This window comes from Myxine glutinosa, chromosome 7 (assembly GCF_964187855.1).
Source record: "Myxine glutinosa chromosome 7, kmMyxGlut1.1, whole genome shotgun sequence".
Taxonomy (NCBI): Eukaryota; Metazoa; Chordata; class Myxini; order Myxiniformes; family Myxinidae; genus Myxine; species Myxine glutinosa.
Window position 1 is genome coordinate 143004973 of NC_136267.1, and position 25116 is coordinate 143030088.

Below are 25116 nucleotides of genomic sequence, written 5' to 3' on the forward strand. Positions count from 1 at the left end.
AGCATCATGGACAATCTTTGATGGAAGAAGTAAAGCACTGAAAATGTGTTTGGTGTCATTGTGTGCACGTGTTCAGGCTGCGCAGCCATGGAACCTGCTGGGTCCCTGTTGGACAATGCTGTGGGTGTTGGAGACTTAGTTCTGCTGGATCCGCTGTCGGAGAAATCTATCGTCAGCAACCTGCAGCAACGTTTCCAGCACGACTTCATCTATGTATGCTTCCTCAGCTGTTCTCAATTAGATGTTGCTCAGTACAATTATCAGTCTTGCCCCGAAGGGGTTGCAAGACTATTGTAACGCCACTGTCTGTCTGTGTGCCCACATCTGTGACTATATATTTATATGAATGAATGAATGAATGAATGAATGAATGATCGTTTTAAGGCCACTTTTCCCCGCTACAGCGGGGGTTAGCCTTGCGGGCCCCATGACAATCATGGTTTCCTGCTTGAGGCAATGTTTTTATGGCCGGATGCCCTTCCTGACGCCAACCCTTGGTCACGCTCTTACGATGCGCAGGTATATATATACACATACAGTCACGTGAAAAAGTAAGTACACCCTATGTAAAGTTTTGATTTTTTCAACATATTTCAACATACAACTATTTGATCTTCATTTCAACAATATTGATAGATAAAGGTGATATAATATAACAAATATCATGAAACATTTACATTTTGTAGTCCATTTAATAATTTAAATAAACATAAATGCAAATTTCGCATGTGGAAAAAGTAAGTACACCCTTGGCTCTAACAGGTGGTATTGCCCCCTTTGGCAGAAACAACCTCAAGTAGGCGTTTCTTATAACTGTCTAACAGTCTCTGACATCGACTGGGAGAAATTTTTGCCCACTCCTCCATGCAGAATTCTTTCAGCTGTGCGATGTTTGAGGGGTTTCTTGCATGCACAGCTCGTTTCAAATCCCCCGACAACGTCCCGATGGGATTTAGATCCGGGCTTTGACTTGGCCATTCCAGAACTCTCCATTTCTTTCTTTTCAGCCATTCCTTGGTGGATTTACTGGTATGTTTAGGGTCATTTTCATGTTGCAAGGTCCACCTTCGGTTGAGCTTCAACTTTCCGACAGATGGCCTCACATTATCCTCAAGCACCCTCTGTTACAATGAAGAATTCATAGTGGATTCTATGATGTTGAGCTGCCCAGGCCCTGATGCAGCAAAGCTGCCCCAAACCATAATATTTCCACCACCATGCTTTACAGTTGGTATCAGGTTCTTGTGGTCAAATGCTTTCTTTGGCTTTCGCCAAACATGTCTTCTGGTACTGTGGCCAAATAGCTCTACCTTTGACTCATCTGTCCAGAGCACATTGTTCCAGAAGTGTTGGTCTTTGCCTAGGTGTTCATTGGCAAACTTTAGTCTTGCCCTGATCTTTCTGGACAGCCAAGGTTTCCTCCTGGCACACCTCCCATGTAGATCAAATTTGTGCAGCCTCTTTCTAATGGAAGACTCGTGCACTTTGACATCAACAGTGGCAAGAGCTACCTGTAGGTCCCGTGATGACATTTTGGGGTTCTTAGAGACCTCTTTCAGCATCTTGCGGTCTGCTCTCGGGCTGAACTTGCTGGGGCGGCCTGGCCTGAACAAGTTGGCAGTTTTTTGGAATCTTCTCCACTTGTAGATGATCTTCCGGACAGTCGAATGATTGATTTCAAATTGTTTGGGGATCTTTTTAAATCCCTTCCCAGACTCGTAGGCATCTATAACCTTCTTTCTGAAGGCCTCAGAGAGCTCTTTTGATCTAGGCATGGTGATGCCGCACACTTCAACAACAAAGAGCAAACCAAACTACATGTCTCATGTTTAAATAAGACAGGTTCCTCCTAGATCCTCTCTAACGATGTTCTAATCATTTGCACCTGAGCTGGTGCACCTGGTTCTAATTTTAGGTATTTGAAGTAGCGATAAATGTCGGGGTGTACTTACTTTTTCCAAATGCGAAATTTGCATTTATGTTTATTTAAATTATACAATGGATGACAAAATGTAAATGTTTTATGATATTTGTTATATTATATCACCTTTATCTCTCAATATTGTTGAAATGAAGATCAAATAGCTGTATGTTGAAATATGTTGAAAAAGTCAAAACTTTACATGGGGTGTACTTACTTTTTCACGTGACTGTATACAGTGCATTCAAAGGTATTCAGACCCCTTTACTTTTTTCACATTGTTATGTTGCAGCCTTATGCTGAAATCGTTTAAATTCATTTTTTCCCTCATCAATCTACACTCAATACCCCATAATGACAACGAGAAAACAGGATTTTATAAAGTTTTGCAAATTTATTAAAAAGAAAAAACTTAAATATCACATTGACATAAGTATTCAGACCCTTTGCTATGACACTTGAAATTTAGCTCAGGTGCCTCCCATTTCTCTTGATCATCTTTGAGATGTTTCTACACCTTGATTGGAGTCCACCTGTGGTAAATTCAATTGATTGGACATGATTTGGAAAGGCACACACCTGTCTATATAAGGTCTCACAGCTGACAATGCATATCATAGTGAAAACCAAGCCATGAGGTCGAAGGAACTGCCTGCAGAGCTCAGAGACAGGATTGTGTCGAGGCACAGATTTGGGGAAGCCCACAAAAAATTTCTGCTGCATTGAAGGTTCCTAAGAGCACAGTGGCCTCCATAATTCTTAAATGGAAGAAGTTTGGAACAACCAGGACTCTTGCTAGAGTTGGTCGCCCGGCCAAACTGAGCAATCGGGGGAGAAGGGCCCTGGTAAGAGAGGTGACCAAGAACCCGATGGTCACTCTGGCTGAGCTCCAGAGAACCTGTGTGGAGATCGGAGAAACTTCCAGAAGGACAACCATCACTGCAACACTCCACCGATCTGGGCTTTATGGCAGAGTGGCAAGACGGAAACCTCTCCTCAGTGAAAGACACGTGAAAGCCCACAGAATCTTGTTTCTCACAGTCTGAGAGTCCGTTAGGTCCTTTTTTTGCAAACTCCAAGTGGGCTTTCATGTGTCTTTCACCGAGGAAAGGCTTCCGTCTGGCCACTCTGCCATAAAGCCCAGATCGGTGGAATGTTGGAGTGATGGTTGTCCTTCTGGAAGTTTCTCCTATCTCCACACAGGTTCTCTGGAGCTCAGCCAGAGTGACCATCGGGTTCTTGGTCACCTCTCTTACCGCTTGTCAGATCGATGCAAAACTTCATTCCTTGAAGGGACTCCCCATGAAGAATACTTTATTGATATATCTGATGTCATCAGTCACATTGTATGTCAGCCATATTAGATTAAAGGGAAAAAATTGGACATCCCCAAAACCGCTCAATGAAAAAATTTCATGTAGAATAGGAGTATATAAATTGAAAATGATGACATCTTCAATGAAGTGGTATACCAGCCATAAATGGTTGAATCAAAATCCTTATCCTAAAAATTTGAAACTTCATATATCGGATCTAAACTTATGACATCATTGGTCACGTGGTCTGGTGGCCATATTGGACTGAAAAAAGGACATAAAAAATGTTCTTTTCCCAAACCACTTAACAAATTGATGCAAAATTTCATACATCTGATCGACTTGCCATGGGAAATATAGTTAGCCTGTCCTCCATGCAGCAGAAAACGGGGTTTTGCAATCACTTCTGTGTGTTTGTCTCTCTGTGTGTCTGTCCGGGCCGTAAATGTTTTTACCATTTGAGCTTTTGTCATCAAATTTTCAACAAAGCTTTTTTTTGAGAATGTGGAGAAGACAAATTTATAATTTGGTCCAAAGGTCAATGCCACATAAAATTGTCAATTTTCATTCCATTTCATTGACATGAAATTTGAGCAGGGTTTGCATATTGGTTCACTGAAGCCTATTGCTTTTGAGGTCAAAAGGTCAAAGTCGCCTAAAATCATCAATCTTTTTTGTATTTTTAGCTGTTTTTATCATGTTTAGCATATGGGAAAATTTGTAGTCCGAATACAAAGCGGACGCAGATGGGCCTTGCGTTTTCAGATGCTTGTTCGGAATTGTTTTCATATTCATCTTCATTGACACAATTTAGCCTTAGTGTGCAGAAAAGTGGTTGTTAAATATCCTAATAATCAGTCAATAATCAATAGAGATATGGATAATGGCAATGTATATGATATGATTGGCTGCATGGATTATACGGTTATATCGGCCATAATAGTAGCATGTTCAGTTAATGATGGTATTTTAGTTCAGCATTAGCGTTCGAGGTGGGCTATGCGCTCTTGAGTGTCATTCTAGTGAATGATGTTGCTTATAGATTATTCCCTCTAGGTAAACACAAGTCTGAGGGTTCCTGCGAAGTTACGAGAAATCTCATTCCTGTTTTGAGAATGTCTGCCCTACCCGATTGGAACTAGCAAGAATGATTTTTAGCTCACCTGGAACAAAGTTCAGGGGAGCTTGTGGGATGGCGCGTCGTTCGTCTGTCAGTCCATCAGTCCGTCAGTCCTTCCGTAAACACTTGAAACTTCTTCTCCGAAACCGCTGATGGGATTGCGACCAAATTTAGCACAAATGATATTTGTTGTGTTGTGACTAAAGTTTGTTCACGGCATTAAAAAAAATCGGGGTCTAAGGGGTTTACTGGGGTCAAAGTGGATCCAGGTTTGACCCCCCAAAATAGATATTTGCTTTCTTTTCTGAAACTACACACACGATTTCGATGAAACTTCACCACAACCTTCACCACCCGTGATGTACCAAAGTTTTTTCATGGCATTAAAAACATCTGCCCATTTGGGCGTCTACTGGGGGGGTTGCCACCCAAAATCGGTGTTTGCTTTCTTCTAATAAACTACACACGCAATTCCGATGAAACCTAAACCACAACCTTAATCACCCGTGTTGTACCAAAGTTTGTTCCTGGCATTTAAAAAATCGGGGTCTAAGGTTGTCTATGTGGGGGAGGGGAGGCTTCCCCCCCCCCAAAATAGATATTTGCTTTTTTTCTCAGAACGTACACACACAATTTTGATGAAACGTGACCACAACCTTCATCATCCATGATGTACCAATGTTTGTTCAAGGCATTGGAAAAATTGGGGCCTGAGGAGCTACACGGGGTGGGAGGGTTGCCCCCCAAAATAGGTATTTTTTGTTTGTTTGTTTAAAGTCATGTGATTATGTTAGTATGATTCTACATGCTCATGCTTTTTTTGCCCTGTCTTCTAGCAAGCATCAAAATTGGTTTAAAATACCTTTAGTCAGTGCAGTATACTGTTTATTCTACCAGGTGAGTGCCAGGGGTATTGCCCCTATGTTTTTTGGCAAGTCTTTTGCAAACCATTCAGGGAAATCCCATGGATTGGACTTTCCTGGATATTTGTGGAGCGCAGCCTTGAGCACTCTCCAACAAGAAAATAGTCTCGCACAATGCTAGGCAAAGGAACACCCGAGGAAGTCTGCAGGAGTGGCTCTCACCCTCTTCACTAAAATTAATATACTGCTCAAAATATGCCAGAGCCCACCAGTTTGATTGATTTATAATCAATTTTTACCATACAACCAAAAGTGGTATGATTACCTCCACCACCGAAGGTAGATGGACGTTGTTTTCACTCCTGCCTGTTTTTCTGTGTCTGTGTCTGTCTGTTTGTGAAAAGGATATCTCAAAAAGTTGTGGACATGTTCGGACGAAATTTGGTGGAGAGGTTGGGTGTATTGCATGGACAAAATGATTAGATGTTGGTGAAGATTCGATCGAATACGTATCTGGATCAGAGAATTTTTAATAGTGATTCTTCACCGTTGAGGGAAAGAGCTAATACCAATATATAGCATGATATTGAAAACCATTATGGATGGATTCGGACGAAACTTCGTGGACAGGTTGGTTATTTGACAAGGACAAATGGATTAGATTTTGGTAAATGTTCGAATCCGGATCCAGATATGAGAGTTAAAAAATTTTTAAAAGCGATTCTTCACCATTGAGCGATAGGGCCAAAAACAAGCACAATATTTCATAAAGTTGTGGACGACTTATGACACAACTTGGTGGATGAGTTGGGTTAGTGACAAGAACAAGCCGATTCGATTTTGGTTAAGGTGCGGATCCAGATCTGACCTATCAGTGGGATACAAAACTTAAACTGTTCAGCCTGGCGGAGGTATGCTCTCTACCGAGTGTCGTTCTAGTTTCCTCTGATTTTATCCATTTTTTTAGATTGCAAATATGAATTCTGTCAAAAAAAAAGCATTCACCAATTTGCTGCAACTCTTGTCTGAATGATTTGATTTTAACCTGTCCCACGGAGTGATATGCACAGGGTACATTCAACAGGTGCAAATTGCAGATTAAGTATCACATACTGCAGCCGTAGGACGTGTGATGAGATCATTGCAGTGACTAACAGCATGGTGGAATTCATTAATTCTCATGCAGCATGTTGCTTCCAGTTGCATTGTATCTGGGAGCACGGCTATGCGACTGATGCAGTGCCTCTTGTAAGTTAGAGCATGAATTTTCGAATTTGATAAGGGATACTGGTGATTTTGGCTTGGGTACCAGTGAAGGACACCATTGAATGTTTAATGTCCTCGGCAGCCAATGCTGGTAGATGGCACTGTGACTTGACGCATACACTTGTGTAACATCCATATTTACAAGATTATACTTTATTTTTGTGCATATGTATACTCTCATGTATTGTCTTAGTGCCAAGTTTCATCAATAACGGTCCATACATGTCTGAGAAATGGTTGGAGACACGTTAAAGTAACGAAATGGCCGCTAATCGGCCTTCTTCAATCTAATCTTGAAAAACAATGATGTGCTTTTAAGATGTGTAAGCCATCATTTTTTTATCAGTGTGCTTAGTTTGAACAATATTGGCTAATACATGTCTCAAAAATGGTTGTGGACATGTTCAACATGGGGTTTTTACAACTAAAATGGCCGCCTGTCGGCCATATTTGATTGCATCTTGAAACAAAATGAGAGGCATATATTAGCATATATTAGAGGCATATATCTCTATCCTACCCATACCGTCATGTGTTGTCTTTGTGCCCAGTTTAAACAAAATCTGTCCATACATGTCCGATATATGGCTGTGGACGGACAAACGGACGCACGGACGGATGAGACCCAATCCATAAGGCCCTGCTTTGGACTAAGTCCAGCGGGGCTAATAATGTTTGTTCATTTTCTTACAGGGCATGGGGTATGGGTAGGATGAGGGAGGTTTGACAGCTGTATTTGTCCTAATGTCGATCACCAGCAAAGTGAAACTCAAACTGTAACCTGCTGCTCTGGTGCAGTGCCAGCAGGAGGTGCTGCATTCAGAGCATACTGTCTGTAAGGGACCTAAAGCTGGTTCCTCTGTTGACAGTCAGTCATGGTTGTCAATGTTTTTGTGCTACGGGTTGTGCCAGATTTGCAGGATTTCTGTTTTGCCTCAGAATTGTGAACACATTGCCAAATGGTTGGGTATATAATTTTTTTTTTTTTTACCATTAAGCATTCCAATAAAAGGCAGTGAGTGCCCTTTGGACCTTCGCCCTTTATTCATTACGAAATGCCATTTAAATTGAATATCAAATTAAAGATTGTTTTAAAAAATAAATGATTTTTCAATCATTTGCATGGGCACACTTGTTTAATTTGTTTAATTGGTTTATTGTCGTTTTCTCATTTTTATTCTATTCTCATGGCATATGCCTAACTAATATTTGGGCTTTGCTAATATATTCTCAGTATGACTAAATGAACCTAAAATTCACCTTTCTTGAAATTTCCTTGTACGTACATACACACAAGTGACTTTGATGCCTGAGGAGGCCATTCTGCCCATCATATCTGCACCACACCAACTCCCATAACCATCATCCATCCACACAAGCGACCTAAAAGTCCTGCCAATACCCCATACCTCTCTATCTCTAATACATCCAGGTACATATACCTAATCCCCATTTACATCTACCCACCCCGTCTGAGGTCACTATCTTTCCAGGGAGACCATTCTATGCATTAACAACTTTCCCACTTAAAGACCCCTGCCTTAAAACTGTCCTTACTCTCATCTTCTTCACCCTCAAGCTGTGGCCACTGGTCTTAACGCTGTACATTTTGCTGAAAAACTCCTCTGCATCTATCTTGTGCATACCCTTCGTTATCTTAAACATCTCCTTCAGGTCTCCCCATAATTGCCTCCTTTCTGATGTACAAGTCCTGCCTCCTTCAGCCGCTCCTAGATTAGTCGAGTAAGCCCTGGAATCATTCGAGTTGCCCTGCACTCTCCCCTATCTATGGCAGCTATGTCTTTGTGATGACCAAAACTGCACAGAATATTCTAGAAGAGGCCTCACTAAATTCCTGTACAGTGTTAAGTTCACATGACTACCTCCTTTGATTTATAATTCTTAACCCTCTACAAATACAACCTACAACCCTGTTAGCTTTAACTAAAGCTGCCTGGCACTAACCCAGTCTGCTTACTTACCCCCTCCCTCCGTATCCTTCTCCTGTGTGACGTGCTCCGGGACTAACCCTTGCACCATGTTATCTCTATTTTCCTTTATTCTTATCCATCCCCAGCATGCTTGCGTTTCTCGATGATAAACTACATCTGCCAATCTTTTGCCCAATCTATGAATGTATCGAGAGTTTCCTGAATCTGATCACGTCCTTCATTGCTATTTACCTTACCCCCAAGCTGTGTGCCATTTGCAAATTTAGAAACCTGAATGTTAACCTCACTGTCCAAATCATTGATATAAATTGTGAACAAGTTAGGAGACGACGATGGTTCACGAGCGAACGGTATTGAATGACAAAGGACGGACTATAACCGAAACAGGCCCGGACTGGGGGGCGGGGGGGGGGTCGGGGGCCCACGTGGCAGGTGTCGGCCCCTGACATGCGGTGTGCATGCCTATTTACAAAGGGCCCCAATGCGCTGCGCGCGCAGGTCCTTAAGAGCCAGCTGTACGTAATTGTGTGTGGTGCTGGCCTGGAAATGTTAAAACGAAGGTTACTGACCTTGAAATGAGATTAAAAATAATGTATAATCAGTTAGGAGGTTAGTTAGCTTCACAATACCGAAAATTCGGTTTGATTCCGACAACTTTGAAACTTTGACCTTTGTGATCTTCAAAGGTCAAAGGTCGAAGATTCTGAAATTTGTTGCAAAACCTGTATTTCATGATGTATGTGATAATATAAGATCATGTATGACATTTCACCCTATGAGGAAGCGAACAATGTAATAAAAGCATCAAAAATTGACTTTTCTCAATTTTGTGACCTTGTGACCTTGACCCTGGGGCGAAAATGAAAAATCGAGCTCTGTGGGGCTAGACACATGACATTGGCCTAACCAAATACCGAAACCCCTGTCAGATTCCACCAAACCCCTCGGAGAAGATGCAGCTTGAACTCGATTACCCCCTAAAAAGACATATTTTTCGGGCGCAATACGCCCACTCTAGGCAGGACACAACGAGATCATGACATCAACCTCCCACCCAAGTTTCATCAAGATCGGATGTTATCATCGGGTAGTTATGCTGCGGACAGCCAGACACAGACACACACACAGACAGACGCACACACATGACGAATATAGTGGTCACTCTGTTTGATAACTCGTGAACCAATAATAATGGCCCAGTACCAATCCCTGAGATACCCCCACATTATCCTAGCAAGACATCCTCTCACTCACAACGATAACTTTGCTTTCTATCACTAAGCCAGTTTCCAATCCAGTTGGCTACCTGACCAGTGACTCCACAACCCCTCACCACAGCCATCCACCTCACATGTGGTACCGGGCCAAAAGCTTTTTGAAAGTCGAGGTAAACTACATCCACTGCACTTCCCTTCTCCACCCAGTTATAAACTGCCTCCTAGTATTCCAATACATTTGTTAAACATGACCTACCTTTAGCAAATCCATGCTGACTACCTTCAGTTAGTTTGAAATGATTCGAATGGTTACCTATTCATTCCTTAATTATTATCTCAAACATCTTCCCCACAACTGAAGTCAAGCTATAAAAGGCCTGTCCTCGATATTTTTATGACTTCATCCTGTTGACTTTTTTTTTGTGTCTACAACATTGAGGCTCATGTAAGAGCTAACATTGGTTACAAAAAGGCAAACTGGCACATAAAACATAAGATAAAGGGAGCGGGAGACAAGATGGGGAGAGAGAGGGAAGCACACAAGTACAACAGTAGAGAACAGGGACACCGGGAGATCTGTGGGAGGGAGAGGGCTTGGGGGGCGGCGGGGTGGGAAGGGGTGATGTGGGGTGGGAAGGGGGGAGGCGGGATGGGAAGGGGGGGAGGCGGGGTGGGAGAGGTATCAAACACAAGGACACAGCTAGGACTTCCAGGAAAAGTCGGAATTTCAAAAAAGTGGATCTGGGGTGAATTAACAGGGGTAGAAAAGATCAAGGTTTTGGATGGGGGAAGATAAGAGATGGTGGTGAACAGCTGTTTGACGACTACTACTAGTCAATGAATTAGACAAGTTGAACAGACAAGAGATGTGTTTGAACAGACAAGAGATTACTACTACTACTACTACTACCACTATGTAACAACACCAATTAGTGTCAGCCACATATGTACTTGACCCAAGTGTTTTCACAAACTGGCTGACCAGGCCTGATGCCACTTACTCTTTATCAAAATACACCTAGGGATCCTTAACGTCCACCAGCCAATGCGCGGACGTGCTTAGCACAACACGTTGATGTGTCACCCTGCCTGCGAATCACTCGAGTGTCGGTTTATAGCCAGGTTGGGAGTCAAACCCAGACGAGACACCAAGTCAGACTGCTTTTGATCAGAGAAAACAAAATACTCAACTGAACAAATTGTACATCTGACTTGCCATGCGTGCAGGTTAAACGCCGCAAGCAACAATGAAACTGAGCGACGCAGGGAAACGTTTGTACCTGTAGGTTACTGTAACAATAGGGCGTGTCTTATCAGCACTACCTTTCCTGATCGGGATCAAGGTGAACTACACTTGTAAATGATTGCAGATCAACGGTACTCTGGATTTATCTTTTTAATCCCCATGTTGCCTTTGGATGAGGCAAAAGTACACTTCTCTGACACATTGTACCTCACCAGGTGTTTATGATGGAAACATTTGCTTGCTTGGGATGTTTCAAATTGCTTCTTCTTCAGAATGATAGTATGATGTATTGGTATGATATAGTCTTGCTTGTGTTGGCCAATAATCATGGTCCTTCCAATTGAACATCTGGTCAATTTGAGTACAAATCCAATGAATGAGTGAAAATGCATTGGGATTGTTTATGATCTGTAAGGCGATGCAACTGAATACTATACAGTGCTTCTGCGTCGGCAGACAATGTCAACATTGACTTACCACCATGGTAAATACACTATGGAATGATCTTTCAAACGTTAGTCCTTCGTTACAGGTTACAGCCACACCTTGTTGCCCAAGTTAACTGCCACAATTATTACCACCTTCTTGTGCGTTCGATCAGGAAAGCTTTTAATCTAAGTCTTTCAATGACCCGGCTGACGAAGCGTGAATTTTGACGGATGAGGATTTGGGAAGGAATTTCTGATTTGTTGAGGGTTCCAGCGATGACTCATCTATTCTCCCCAAAAGAAAGTGGGATCTTTTATGTTGGACTAATGCTAGCAAATGGTTCACCAGTGCTCAGCGTAAATTCGAGGAACGGCACACTTTCTGACACAAAGCTCTGCTTACGAAACGGTATAATTCCAGTTTATAACTGAGTTGGGGAATCAAACCCAGGCTAGACAGTTCAACAGGAAGTGCGCTACCTCCACACCTTCATGACACTAGAATTCTAGATGTTAAAAACATGAATGATGTCTCTAAGGAACAGGCTAGACAGTTCAACAGGAAGTGCGCTACCTCCACACCTTCCTGACACTGGAATCCTAGATGTTAAAAACATGGATGATGTCTCTAAGGAACAGGCTAGACAGTTCAACAGGAAGTGCGCTACCTCCACACCTTCATGACACTAGAATCCGAGATGTTAAAAACATGAATGATGTCTCTTAGGAACAGGCTAGACAGTTCAACAGGAAGTGCGCTACCTCCACACCTTCCTGGCACTAGAATCCTAGATGTTAAAAACATGGACGATGTCTCTAAGGAACAGGCTAGACAGTTCAACAGGACGTGCGCTACCTCCACACCTTCATGACACTAGAATCCTAGATGTTAAAAACATGGACGATGTCTCTAAGGAACAGGCTAGACAGTTCAACAGGAAGTGCGCTACCTCCACACCTTCATGACACTAGAATCTTAGATGTTAAAAACATGAACGATGTCTCTAAGGAACAGGCTAGACAGTTCAACAGGAAGTGCGCTACCTCCACACCTTACTGGCACTAGAATCCTAGATGTTAAAAACATGGACGATGTCTCTAAGGAACAGGCTAGACAGTTCAACAGGCTAGACAGTTCAACAGGAAGTGCGCTACCTCCACACCTTCATGACACTAGAATCCTAGATGTTAAAAACATGGACGATGTCTCTAAGGAACAGGCTAGACAGTTCAACAGGAAGTGCGCTACCTCCACACCTTCATGACACTAGAATCCGAGATGTTAAAAACATGAATGATGTCTCTTAGGAACAGGCTAGACAGTTCAACAGGAAGTGCGCTACCTCCACACCTTCCTGGCACTAGAATCCTAGATGTTAAAAACATGGACGATGTCTCTAAGGAACAGGCTAGACAGTTCAACAGGACGTGCGCTACCTCCACACCTTCATGACACTAGAATCCTAGATGTTAAAAACATGGACGATGTCTCTAAGGAACAGGCTAGACAGTTCAACAGGAAGTGCGCTACCTCCACACCTTACTGGCACTAGAATCCTAGATGTTAAAAACATGGACAATGTCTCTAAGGAACAGGCTAGACAGTTCAACAGGCTAGACAGTTCAACAGGAAGTGCGCTACCTCCACACCTTCATGACACTAGAATCCTAGATGTTAAAAACATGGACGATGTCTCTAAGGAACAGGCTAGACAGTTCAACAGGAAGTGCGCTACCTCCACACCTTCATGACACTAGAATCCTAGATGTCAAAAACATGGACGATGTCTCTCAGGAACAGGCTAGACAGTTTAACAGGAAGCGTGCTACCTCCACACCTTCATGACACTAGAATCCTAGAGGTTAAAAACATGGACGATGTCTCTAAGGAACAGGCTAGACAGTTCAACTGGAAGTGCACCACCTCCACACCTTCATGACACTAGAATCCTAGATGTCAAAAACATGGACGATGTCTCCAAGGAACAGGCTAGACAGTTTAACAGGAAGCGTGCTACCTCCACACCTTTCTGACCCTAGATGTTAAAAACATGGATGATGTCTCTAAGGAACAGGCTAGACAGTTCAACTGGAAGTGCACCACCTCCACACCTTCATGACACTAGAATCCTAGATGTTAAAAACATGGATGGTGTCTCTAAGGAACAGGCTAGACAGTTTAACAGGAAGTGCACCACCTCCACACCTTCATGACACTAGAATCCTAGATGTTAAAAACATGGATGATGTCTCTGAGGAACAGGCTAGATAGTTTAACTGGAAGTGTGCTACCTCCACACCTTCCTGACCCTAGATGTTAAAACATGGATGATGTCTCTAAGGAAGCATAACAAAGCAGATAGGCTCATGTAAGTTCTGAATGATCTCTTGTCCCCTTTTTGTGCAGACATACATTGGCAATGTCGTTGTGTCCCTCAACCCCTACAAGTCTATGCCAATCTACACACCGGCGAAGATCGAACAGTATCGTAACAGCAACATGTTTGAGTTACCACCACACATGTAAGTTGTGTACTCTGCGGTTACCACAATCTGACCACACTGCATTTCCTGTGTCCATGCTTCCCTTGTTTTAATTTATTTAATTTGTAAATTTGCTTGTTTTGGGATGAAGGGGACATATTGTAGAGATGAAACTTTTTTACTGTGGTAAATAGTTTGACTGAGGAAAGCAAGGATTGTTGTCACAACGACCACTCAAAACCAACGAAATGATTGAAATTTTCTTTCAAAATGAACATGGTACAGTGAAAGGTGATTGGTCGGCCTGTTTCTGTGCTCGACGCTTTCAATATTTCTTTTCCACGACGGATTTGAAAGAGTTCCTATGACTAGTCAGTTGGGCCTTCTTTCTTGGGTTAGTATATGTCTAGTTAATTATCAGACACTAGCGTTGTACCCTTGCTATGCACGTGTGGAAATGCAAAATCATTATTGTATTGAGGGATTACCGAGCTAGCGAAATTCTTCTGCATGCGGTAAATGGTGAAACTGCTAATGACGAACCTGTGAATGAGTTTACATGTGAGAGAGAGAGAGAGAGAGAGAGAGAGCAGGTTCTTGTTCGTACAGGTATAAATTCAAAATAGTAATTGTATTGAGGAATTTATGAAACCTCCCACCCACCTTAGCACACCCACTGGGACCACAAAATGTTCCATAGGAGGTTTGGCAGGTCAGCCACAAAACTGAGGGAGTAGTTCAGGGATGGACAGACGGACAGTCCTGCTTTATTATATAGATTTTCTCATTCAACACTAAAGCAAGTAAAATTTAGTGACGGCAGGTTTGCACATTATTGTTCAGTACTATCATCGGTCAATATTTACAAAAGACTCATTCCAAGAAGAAGAAGAAAAAGAAGAAGAATTTATTTTAATTGTCGACAAGTGATTAGAGTGATTTCACTGTGAATGAAAAAAAAAAACTTTTTGGAAAATTATTCGAACTAGCAATGGTACCCCGCCCTATGGGCGCTTCAATTGGGAGGCCCAAATGAAAAGGCAAAATATCAGAAATTGAAGGCTTTTTATTTTATTTTTAACGATTCATATAAACATCCGTTAAATCATATCACATGCAAATCATCAAAATCTAAACAGTACATGGCGCCCATTTTGAAAAAAGATTGAATTCTGCAAAATGGAAGCGGCCGCGACACGTCTTTCTCAGTCGCACGTTTATGTGTGAAGAGTGCGCGCCAAATCTGTAACACGGAAGCGGCTGCTACACCCGTTTCTCAGTCGCATTGCACACGCTGCCATGTTACTTCGGAGCCGCACGTTTATATAGGAAGAGTTCGTCAGGAGTCGATCTACTCTCTCCTGGTACGTAGAATAAACAGTATTTGTAGAATTTCAACAAAAGCCACATCACTGTTCATATTGGTAAATATTATTCCATCGTGTTTGGAAAAATTGGAAAACTTGGAAAAATTGGAAAAACAATATAGCCTATTTTACTCCCAGGGGTCCCAGCAATACCCACCCAAAATATCGTTGCGATCGGTTCAGCCGTTTTTGCGGTACCTTCGAACGGAAGGATGGACATTTGGTGAATTAGAGTAAGATTATGTTTAAATATTGAAAATTGAGGCTTATATTTGGTGTGAAAGGATTTCGTGGGAAGGGTTGATGAAGGTTTCAGCATCGAGTGACTCGGTTGATCTCAGGCCTCGTGAGAATGAGTTATTATGAGGAGTGGCTGAAGTAGACATTACATTTACATTAGAAAGAAGGTGATTATGAGGGGATATGATAATGTAAAGAAGGGTGTATTCAAAATAAGTGCAGAAGAGTTATTCAACAGAATAGACAGTGATAGATCTCGGGGTCATAGCCTGAGAGTAAGGGTGCCTTCACATACACGGATTATTCTCACGAGTCCTTACGGATCGCCAACTCGTAGTCAATCGCAAGCATCCGTAAATAACGGAAGATGATTTTTGACATGTCAAAAGTTGTTGCGAGTTGTGACGAGTTATCTACGGATACCAGCGAGTTATTTACGGATGCTTGTGATTGACTACGAGTTGGCGATCCGTAAGGACTCGTAAGAATAATCCGTGTATGTGAAGGTTGCATAAAGAAGAGGAGAGTTAGGGAAGGATCTTTGACCGAGTAGTTAATGCATTGAGCGGTCTCTCTGGAAAGGTCGTGATAGCAGAAACAGTAGATATTTTTAAATTTGAGTTGCATAAGTACCAATAAGCATCGGGGGTGGAGTGGTGCATGGATATTGACAGAAGAAGTCTGTGTGAGGGTCTCTTAAAAAGGTGAATGTGCTGTTGGTGTTTGTTCATTCCTCATTCTACAATCCTCTTCATCCGAAGCAAAAAATGAAAACAAGGTAATAGGAAGAATGAAATCCCTGGTGATGCCCTGCTCCTGCCCCAGCCCCACTGTTCTCTCCTCCATCCCTTCCTGGGATCCCTGCCTCCCATTGAAATTAAGTAGAGAAACTGATTGATTGAATTAATGTGATGTTGATCGAGAGCAGGCAAGACGGGCAAACGGCCTCCTGCCTTTCCATGTTCCTTGTCTATCCTTGTAAGGTTATTGGTGGTTTGGGGAAGGGTCATGGAGGGGGGAGGTTAGGCGTAGGGGGTAACGATGCCTCTTAGTAGTATCTGTAAGGGAGAGAACAGTGAAGATACAGACAGCTAAGGTAAAGTTACTCACAGCACTGTATTATTAATCAGTCGCTTCCCACTCTCTACATTTGTAGGCTTCGAAAGTCCATTTCACAAAAGAAATTGCCCCTTGTACTGAACGTGCACTGGAAATAAATGCATAAATTCACCCCCCCCCCCCCCCCGGCCCCCCTCCACACTGTTTTTAGCCTGTTGATGATGTCATGACAGTAGCAACCAACTGCATTGTTTTGGAAGGATTTCATATGAATCGTCAATGTATTTATATTATCTGATCATTACCCCACATACGTGGAGCTAAAAGAGGGGTTAAGCAATTGCTTCATTACTTGGCAAAAAAATAATATTTTGATACGTATGTTGGCAACTCCGGTTTGTGTGTTTGTTTGTCTGTCCGCTCACTTATACTTACCTACAGGTCACAATTTTAAACCGATCTTCACAAAACTTAGAGTGCCAAATGAAACCAAATGGTGGAGTTTGTGGTCTGACAAAATCCTATATATTTTTGAGGTCAAAACGTCAAAAGGTCAACATAGGCCAAAGGTCAACTACTCTTTATCAAATTTCTAAAATCTTCAATTTTCATCCAATTGACTTAAAATTTCAATATGATTTACACATCAGCTAACTGAATTCAACCACCAACTATTTTGGAGATCAACCGAGGCCAAAAGGGCAACACAGGCCAAAATATCAATAACCTTTTGAAATTTCTAAAATCCTCAGTTTTCATCCCATTGACTTGAAATTTGAATAGGATTTTCAAATCGGCGAACTGAATTCAACCACCATCTATTTTTGAGATTACTTTGAATAGGATTAATTGCATATCAACTTATCAGCTTGATTGACTTGAAATTCGAATAGGATTTTCATATCAGCCAACTGAATTCAACCAACAACTATTTTTAAGGTCAACATAGGTCACAAGGTCAACATAGGCCAAAGGTCAACCACTTTTTCAAATTTCTAAAATCATCAATTTTCATCCCATTGACTTGAAATTTGAATGGGATTTAGATATCAGCCAACCAAATTCAACCACCAACTATTTTGAGATCAGCATAGGCCCAAAGGTCAACATAGGCCAATGGTCAACCACTTTTTTCAAATTTCTAAAATCCTCAATTTCAATCCGATTGACTTGAAATTTGAATAGGATTTTTATTTCAGCTAAATGAATTCAACCACCAACTATTTTTGAGATCACCATAGGCCAAAAGAGCAACATAGGCCAAAGGACAACAACAATTTCAAATTTCTAAAATCCTCAATTTTCATCTGATTCACTTGAAATTTGAATGGGATTTACACATCAGTTAACTGAATTCAACCAACAACTATTTTTGAGATCAGCATAGGCCAAAGGTCAACCACTTTTTTCTAATTTCTAAAAGCCTCAATTTTCATCCGATTGACTTGAAATTTGAATTGGATTTTCATATCAGCTAACTGAATTCAATCACCATTTATTTGTGAGGTCAAAAGGATGCTCTACTGTGCCATTCTGCTTTGTTCTCTTTTGCCAAGTGTCGCTCTATGAGTGATTTTTCATTTGTCTGTCCGTTCACTTACACTTGCGTACAGGTCACAATTTAAAACTGATCTTCATGAAACCTCACCAAATGGTAGAGTTCGTAGTCAGACAAAATCCTATTTATTTTTAAGGACAAAAGGTCAACATAGACCAAAGGTCAACCACTTTCCTCAAATTTCTAAAATCCTCAATTTTCATCCGATTGACTTGAAATTTGAATAGGATTTACAGATCAGCAAACTGAATTCAACCACAAATTATTTTGGAGATCAACATAAGCCAAAAGGTCAACATAGGCCAAAAGTCAACCACTTTTTCCAAGTTTCTAAAATACTCAATTTTCATCCAACTGACTTGAAATTTGAATAGGATTTTCATATATTTGAACTGAATTCAACCAACAGCTATTTATGAGGTCAACTTAGGTCACAAGCTTAACAGCTTAACATAGGTCAAAGGTCAACCACTTTCTTTCATATTTCTAAAATCCTCAATTTTCATTCGATTGACTTAAAATTTGAATAGGATTTACATATCAGCGAACTGAATGCAACCACCCACTATTTTTGAGATCAGCATAGGCCAAAGAGTCAACATAGGCCAAAGGTCAACAACCATTTCAAATTTCTAAAATCCTCAATTTTCATCCAACTGACTTGAAATTTGAATAGGATTTTCATGTCTATGAACTGAATTCAACCACCAACTATTTTTGAGATCAACATAGGCCAAAAGGTCAACATAGGCCAAAGGTCAACAACCTTTTCAAATTTCTAAAATTCTCAGTTTTCATCCGATTGACTTGAAATTTGAAAAGGATTTTCATATCGGCGAACTGAATTCAACCACCAACTATTTTTGAGATCAATATTGCTCACAAGGTCAACATAGGCCCAAGGTCAACCACTTTTTTCAAATTTCTAAAATCCTTAATTTTCATCCGATTGACTTGAAATCTGAATAGAATTTGCATATCAGCTTACTGAAACTACCACCAACTATTTTTGAAGTCAACATAGGCCAAAAGGTCAACACAGGCCAGAATGTCAACATAGGTCAAAAGGTCAAAAACGTTATGAAATTTCTAAAATCCTCAATTTTCATCCAATTGACTTAAAATTAGAATAAGATTTTCATATCAGTTCATTTAATTCAACCAATAACTATTTAACTATTTATGAGGTCCACATAGGTCACAAGGTCAACATAGGCCAAAGGTCAACCACTTCTTCTAAATTCTAAAATCCTCAATTTTCATCCGATTGACTTGAAATTTGAATAGGATTTTCATATCAGTTCACTGAATTCAACCACCAACTATTTTTTTTAGATCAACATTGGTCACAAGGTCAACATAGGCCAAAAGGTCAACATCGGCAAAATTTCTAAAATCCTCAATTTTCATCCGATTAACTTAAAATTTGAAGACGATTTGCATATCAGGTCACTGAATTCAACCACCAATTATTTTTGAGGTTAAAATGATGCTCTACTGACTGCCATTCTACTTTGTTCTCTTTTGCCAAATGTCATTCTATGAGTGATTTTTAATGTCTGTCTATCTGTCCGTTCTTTCCTTTTATGATCATCAGTTTATGATCGAGGAACAGCCTATTTAAATGAAATGTTATATTTCGAACACAAATCTGAACATTAATAGAAAGATAAGTCTATCGTTTTTCACGTACTTTAATAATAATAATAATACATTAATTTTATATAGCGCTTTTCAAGAAGCCCAAAGACGCTTTGACAGAGTACAAAAAACAAGTGCAAAAAGACAAAAATCAACAGGTAAATAATCAAAGCAAAAGGAAGGAGAAGGAGAAGAGATAGTCAGGGGTTAAATGCTGTGGGTTAAATGTTGAATGCAGTGTTGAACAGGTGGGTCTTAAGTGATGTTTTGAATGTGGTGAGTGAGGAGGAGTCTCTGATGGTGTGAGGTAGTGAGTTCCAGAGGGTGGGAGCAGCGATGGAGAAGGCCCTGTCCCCCCAGGATCTGAATTTGGTCCAGATGAGGGGGGGGGGGGGTCAGGAGGTTGGTACCAGCAGAGCAGAGGTCGCGGGTGGGAGTGTGTCTGGAGAGGAGGTCAGCCAGGTAGGATGGGGCCAGGTTATGGAGGGCTTTGTAGGTCAAGAGGAGGATTTTGTACTGGATTCTCTGGGGGATGGGGAGCCAGTGAAGCTTGTAAAGGACGGGGGTGATGTGGTCACGGGTCCGGGAATGGGTGAGTAGACGGGCAGCGGAGTTCTGAATGTATTGGAGTTTATTGGTGATTATTGAGGGTGAACCATAGAGGAGGCTGTTGCAGTAGTCCAGACGGGAGGTGATGAAGGCGTGGATGAGGGTTTCTGCAGCCGTGGAGGAGAGGGATGGACGGAGACGGGCGATGTTCTTCAGGTGAAAGAAGGCTGTCTTTGTGATGTGTTTAGTGTATTTGTCGAAGGAGAGGGTTTGGTCAAAGATGATGCCAAGATTCCGGATGTGAGGGGAGGTGGATACTGGGAAACCGTCGATGTTGAGGGCAAAGTTTTGGGTGGATTTGGTGAGCGTTTTTGGGCCAATGATGATTATTTCAGATTTATCATAGTTAAGTTTGAGGAAGTTGATTTGACGCCAGGATTTTATTTCAGTGATGCAGTTTGTCAGGATAGAGTGGGTGGCGGTGGAGATGGACTTGGTGGAGATGAAAAGCTGGATGTCATCGGCGAAGCAGTGGAATTGGAGACCATGACAGCGGATTAAGTGACCAAGGGGGGACAGGTACAAGATGAAGAGGAGGGGGCCAAGAACTGAACCTTGGGGGACACCTTGGGGGAGGGGAGCAGTGGGGGATTTGCAGTTATTGATGGAGATGAACTGGCGTCTGTCAGAGAGCTATGATTTAATCCAAGAGAGGGCAGTGCCGGTAATGTTAAAGGTGGTTTCAAGTCGGGTGAGGAGGATGGTGTGATCGATGGTGTCAAAGGCGGCGCTGAGGTCGAGGAGGATGAGAATGTTGAGGTTGCCAGCGTCAGAGGAGAGGAGAAGGTCGTTGGTGATTTTGAGGAGAGCAGTTTCAGTACTGTGGTTGGAGCGGAATCCGGATTGGAATGTTTCATACAGGTTATTGGCAGAGAGGTGATGTTTGAGTTGAGTGGCTACAGCGCGTTCCAAAACTTTTGACAGAAAGGGTAGGTTGGAGATGGGTCTGAAGTTATTTAGGGTGTCAGGGTTGAGTCCATTCTAACCCACTTTGGTTTAGAATTCATCCTGACCTCACATGTGCAGGGCAGTGAGATTTTTTTTACTCTGTCTGCCTGACAGTCAAAATTTAAAGTGATTCCAAACAGGAAACTTACTGTTTTTAAGGATGTTATAAAGGACACGTACAACAGGCATGGATAACTAATGTGACTTGTTAGATAGGATGATGTAATAGACGCTGGGTAAAATGGCGTTAAAACCCGTAATTTTTGCATTTATACGCCTTTAAACCTCTTTAAAAGGGGTGGTGTATCAGGGTGGTTTTTGGGACTGCTTCTGGCCCACTTCATTCACCCAAAACGTTCTGATTTTTTTTTAACGATCATTAAAATCATTATTTTATTAGGATTTAAGTTGCACTGTGTGGGGTATCTTGTTCTATGAACTCTCTAGTTATTATTATTGTCCCTTTTGTTATCCTACTATTAATTGTAAATTGGTCCCTGGCTTTGATGCCAACACAACTTTTTATTACAGACACTTGGCATAAAAAATCCTACATGTATCAAACAACAATTTGAAATGCACACCTCGCCTCCATTAGAGCATTCAAAATTCATCAGATGTGGCGATAAATGTGAATTGTTGCTCCCAACTGGCCGGGCTCGATGACAGAAGACGCCAATTGCATTTTTGCCCGCTCCATCCATATCCTGCTTAGAATCCCAAGCGGGCACTGGTAACTTGCTCGTGAATTTAAATTTTATTTTCGCTTTCCCACCCTTTCCCTGCCCCCTTTCAATTCTCCTCGACACGTCTGAAGTTTGCGTAATAATGATGGAAATTTTGTCTGCATCATAGACATCAATGCTTCACTGCCCACATTAGGTAATCTTAAGCCTTCTCTTTCCACAAACAAAGGGCCTGGTTGGCTGGAAGTGAGACACAGAACTGTAAGAGCAGAAATAATTTCAAATGCGCAAGTAAAGCGCATCGTAGCTGTGAATACCTGGGTGTCAATGGAACTAAGCATATTTGCCGAAACCGTGCTTGCCTTTCCTTTGTTTTGTGCATTTTTGTGCTTTGTAAAATTGTTTTCCTTTTCTCCGAAATGCATGGGTCCATAATCTTTTTCAATAATATATGATGATTCGATGCATTACCAGCCACAGAGACTGAAGCATGTGATAAGAGTGCTGCTTGATTAGCACCTCCGCGGTACATCTCCCACTTTCTAGCTCTGCTTTGCATTAAAGGGCATAATTACGTCTGAAAGATGTATCCATTCGTATGTTGTGCTGTGATGAGGCACCGATTGCCATGTAAATATGTATAGAGTCGCTTATGTTATGATGTAGTGTTGCAGATGCGACGACCTTACAAAGGATGAGCATTGAGGAACCTGGGGCCTTCAAGGTCACACGTCACACGTCACAGTTCCGCTGTGAGCGCGTCATAATGCAGCTCAAGGCATGCTCACAAAGAGGAGGACATTCCGAACCCAATTATTTAGCTTCATGGAAAATCTTGATGTGATTTGCTTGGGGAATAGGATTTTTGGTGCTTGGAATATGGGATGGTGAGTTTTGCTCGAATCGATGGCCAGGTGGAAGGGTGGGAGCAGGAAAACCGAGCTGCAGAAGTAAAGGCATGAATTGTATGTGGAAACAATGGTCCCTCGACTATTTATGTATGAGAGCGGTGACATAATTATGGTGCACTTGCATACAGAATGGAGGCTTATCTATACTTTAGTGTGTACTATTTTTCTTTTTAGAAAAAGGGATGTGTGCCTATCCCAAATTGCCCGTTAGTCATTTTAATAGTAAACCACAAATGCGGAATAACACCAGATTTAACCAGTAGGCTAAACTGGATAGAACAATGGATGACAGGATGTTGATTGAGGTATGCTAATCCACTGTGGGAAGCAAGAAGTTGATGTTTTGGGCATTATCCCTTCATCAGAGCAAATCGATGCTGGGCGAAGGGTTAACGCCCAAAACGTCGGCTACCCCTTGCCTCTCACAGCGGTTGGCGTACCTGAAGCAACATCCTGTTGATTTCATCCATTGTTCTACCTTCCACCGACACAGATCGACACTAGTCTTCACCAGCAAGACCAGTTATTCATTCAAATTGAGTAGGGCTAGCAAATCGCCCCCTCGCTGAAAGTGATGAGTGAGCCAGCTGGGTTATATTAGTAAGCCATTTTGTACATGTATGCAACAAAGTGCATCATTGTGCATCTCCTGTAAAGCAACCATAATCTGGGCTGGTTGTGTCGTATTTATCTGACGATATTGGAATAATTAAATAATTTCCTGTTTTGCGTTCACACAAATTAACTGATGGCTCATGATTCTCATAACCCAGGATCAAATACCATATAATCTGTGTATGTTTCTACATTTTCTGCTCATGTCCTTGATATTCACATAAAGGTACACTGATGTCTTATCTTGTAAGTTGTAATGTCCTGTCCTGCATGTGATTTCATTCCATAACTCCACTCTTAAAAAAAAAAAGTAGCCCCGTGGGGCCTGACGTTTATTTCCCCATGATTTCTGGGAAGATTTTAAAAGAAATTACCAGAATTTGAGGTGAACTCCCCCTTTGGGGCAAAACCCCCCTTTCACTCCCATTAAATGGACGGATCCGGTTGAGGAGCACAACCCCACGAGACCTTACTGTCATAATGCATTCTACCAAATTTCGTCCATATTGCTCAGGTAGTTGAGAAGATGATGTTTCGTGAAAATGAGGGATTTGGGGAGAGGGCCCGTGGCCCCCTTTCCAGGGGACATATGGCCATGAGGAGCACAACTAAAGGTTAGGTCATGGTCCCAATGCCTCATGGCGAGTTTGGTCTGAATCTGTCTGGCGGTTTCTAAGAAGACTATTTTTGAATGAAATAACAATATTTGGGGCAAAACCCCACTACAGGGGGCGCATCCAAATGGGGTAGCACAACCCCATGAGACCTTGCTGTCCTGATGGATTGTACCAAATTTGGTCCATATCGGTTGGGTATTTTGTGAGGAGATGTTTGAGTCAAATGTTAACGGACTTGCGTACGTACGGACGGTTCCACTCTGACGTTACTTTGGTGAAATAAGCGAATGAATGTCCAGTAAATGATTATGTCACAATATCTGCACTTGTGCCTAACCTGTCATTTGAGGCCTAATTGTGCACCATCTCTGCTTCTCGCTCTCGTCATTTGTTCTTGGTACACGGGGCATCAACAGTGCTCAGCTGCATTCTCTTTGTTTAACCATTAAACGTTACCTTTCAACTTCCTTTTAGTGCCACGGCTTTTGTGTAAGCTCTTTCTCTTTTTGCGAGGAAGTCCGTACAACTTCATGTTCGTGTTTTGTTCATTTTGTACCTAACACAAAAAACTTTTACTTTCTTTGTTTTTCATTGGAAATGTTTTTGACTTCCTTCGAAAAATATTCGAAACAAAAACTTACTCGTATATCACCCGACTTTTGCTTACTCGACTTTTGTTTTGACCGCATTTCATTTTTCAGATATTTTGGTTCATACATTTATACCAAACCAGATTTCCGAGCTGTGGATAAAGAAAATTTTCCCGCATGTGTTTTTCCTGTTTATAACTTTGTCTCTCCGCTACTCTTGATGGCAAAGGAAACCTTGTGCAGATTATGGCTTTGCTGCTCCGTACCAGTCTGTGTTACGACCTCACATAGCGGACGAATGCAAAAGGTGATCTCCTGGCAGGTATGAGAAGGACTTCGTTTTGAGGGTGTAATTGCATGTAATCATTGTCCAGGATACACATGAACAGATTTTTTTTAATTTTTTTTTAAAATATAAGATCGAGGATCGTGTAAGAGCTAACATTAATTACAAAAAGACAA

The 25116-nt window shown here is 41.6% G+C and overlaps 1 protein-coding gene across 5 annotated transcripts in view; it reads left to right on the top strand.

The window, feature by feature from the left end:
- The window catches only part of LOC137431711 (unconventional myosin-Ib), a 246738-nt gene that overhangs the window by 9604 nt on the left and 212018 nt on the right, over positions 1-25116 (top strand). For all 5 annotated transcript variants that reach the window (XM_078782369.1, XM_068123339.2, XM_068123340.2 and 2 more), the window contains exons 2-3: positions 77-213; positions 13737-13852. In XM_078782369.1, coding sequence (XP_078638495.1) covers positions 77-213; positions 13737-13852 — 253 coding nt within the window. The remainder of the gene's footprint in view (positions 1-76; positions 214-13736; positions 13853-25116) is intronic.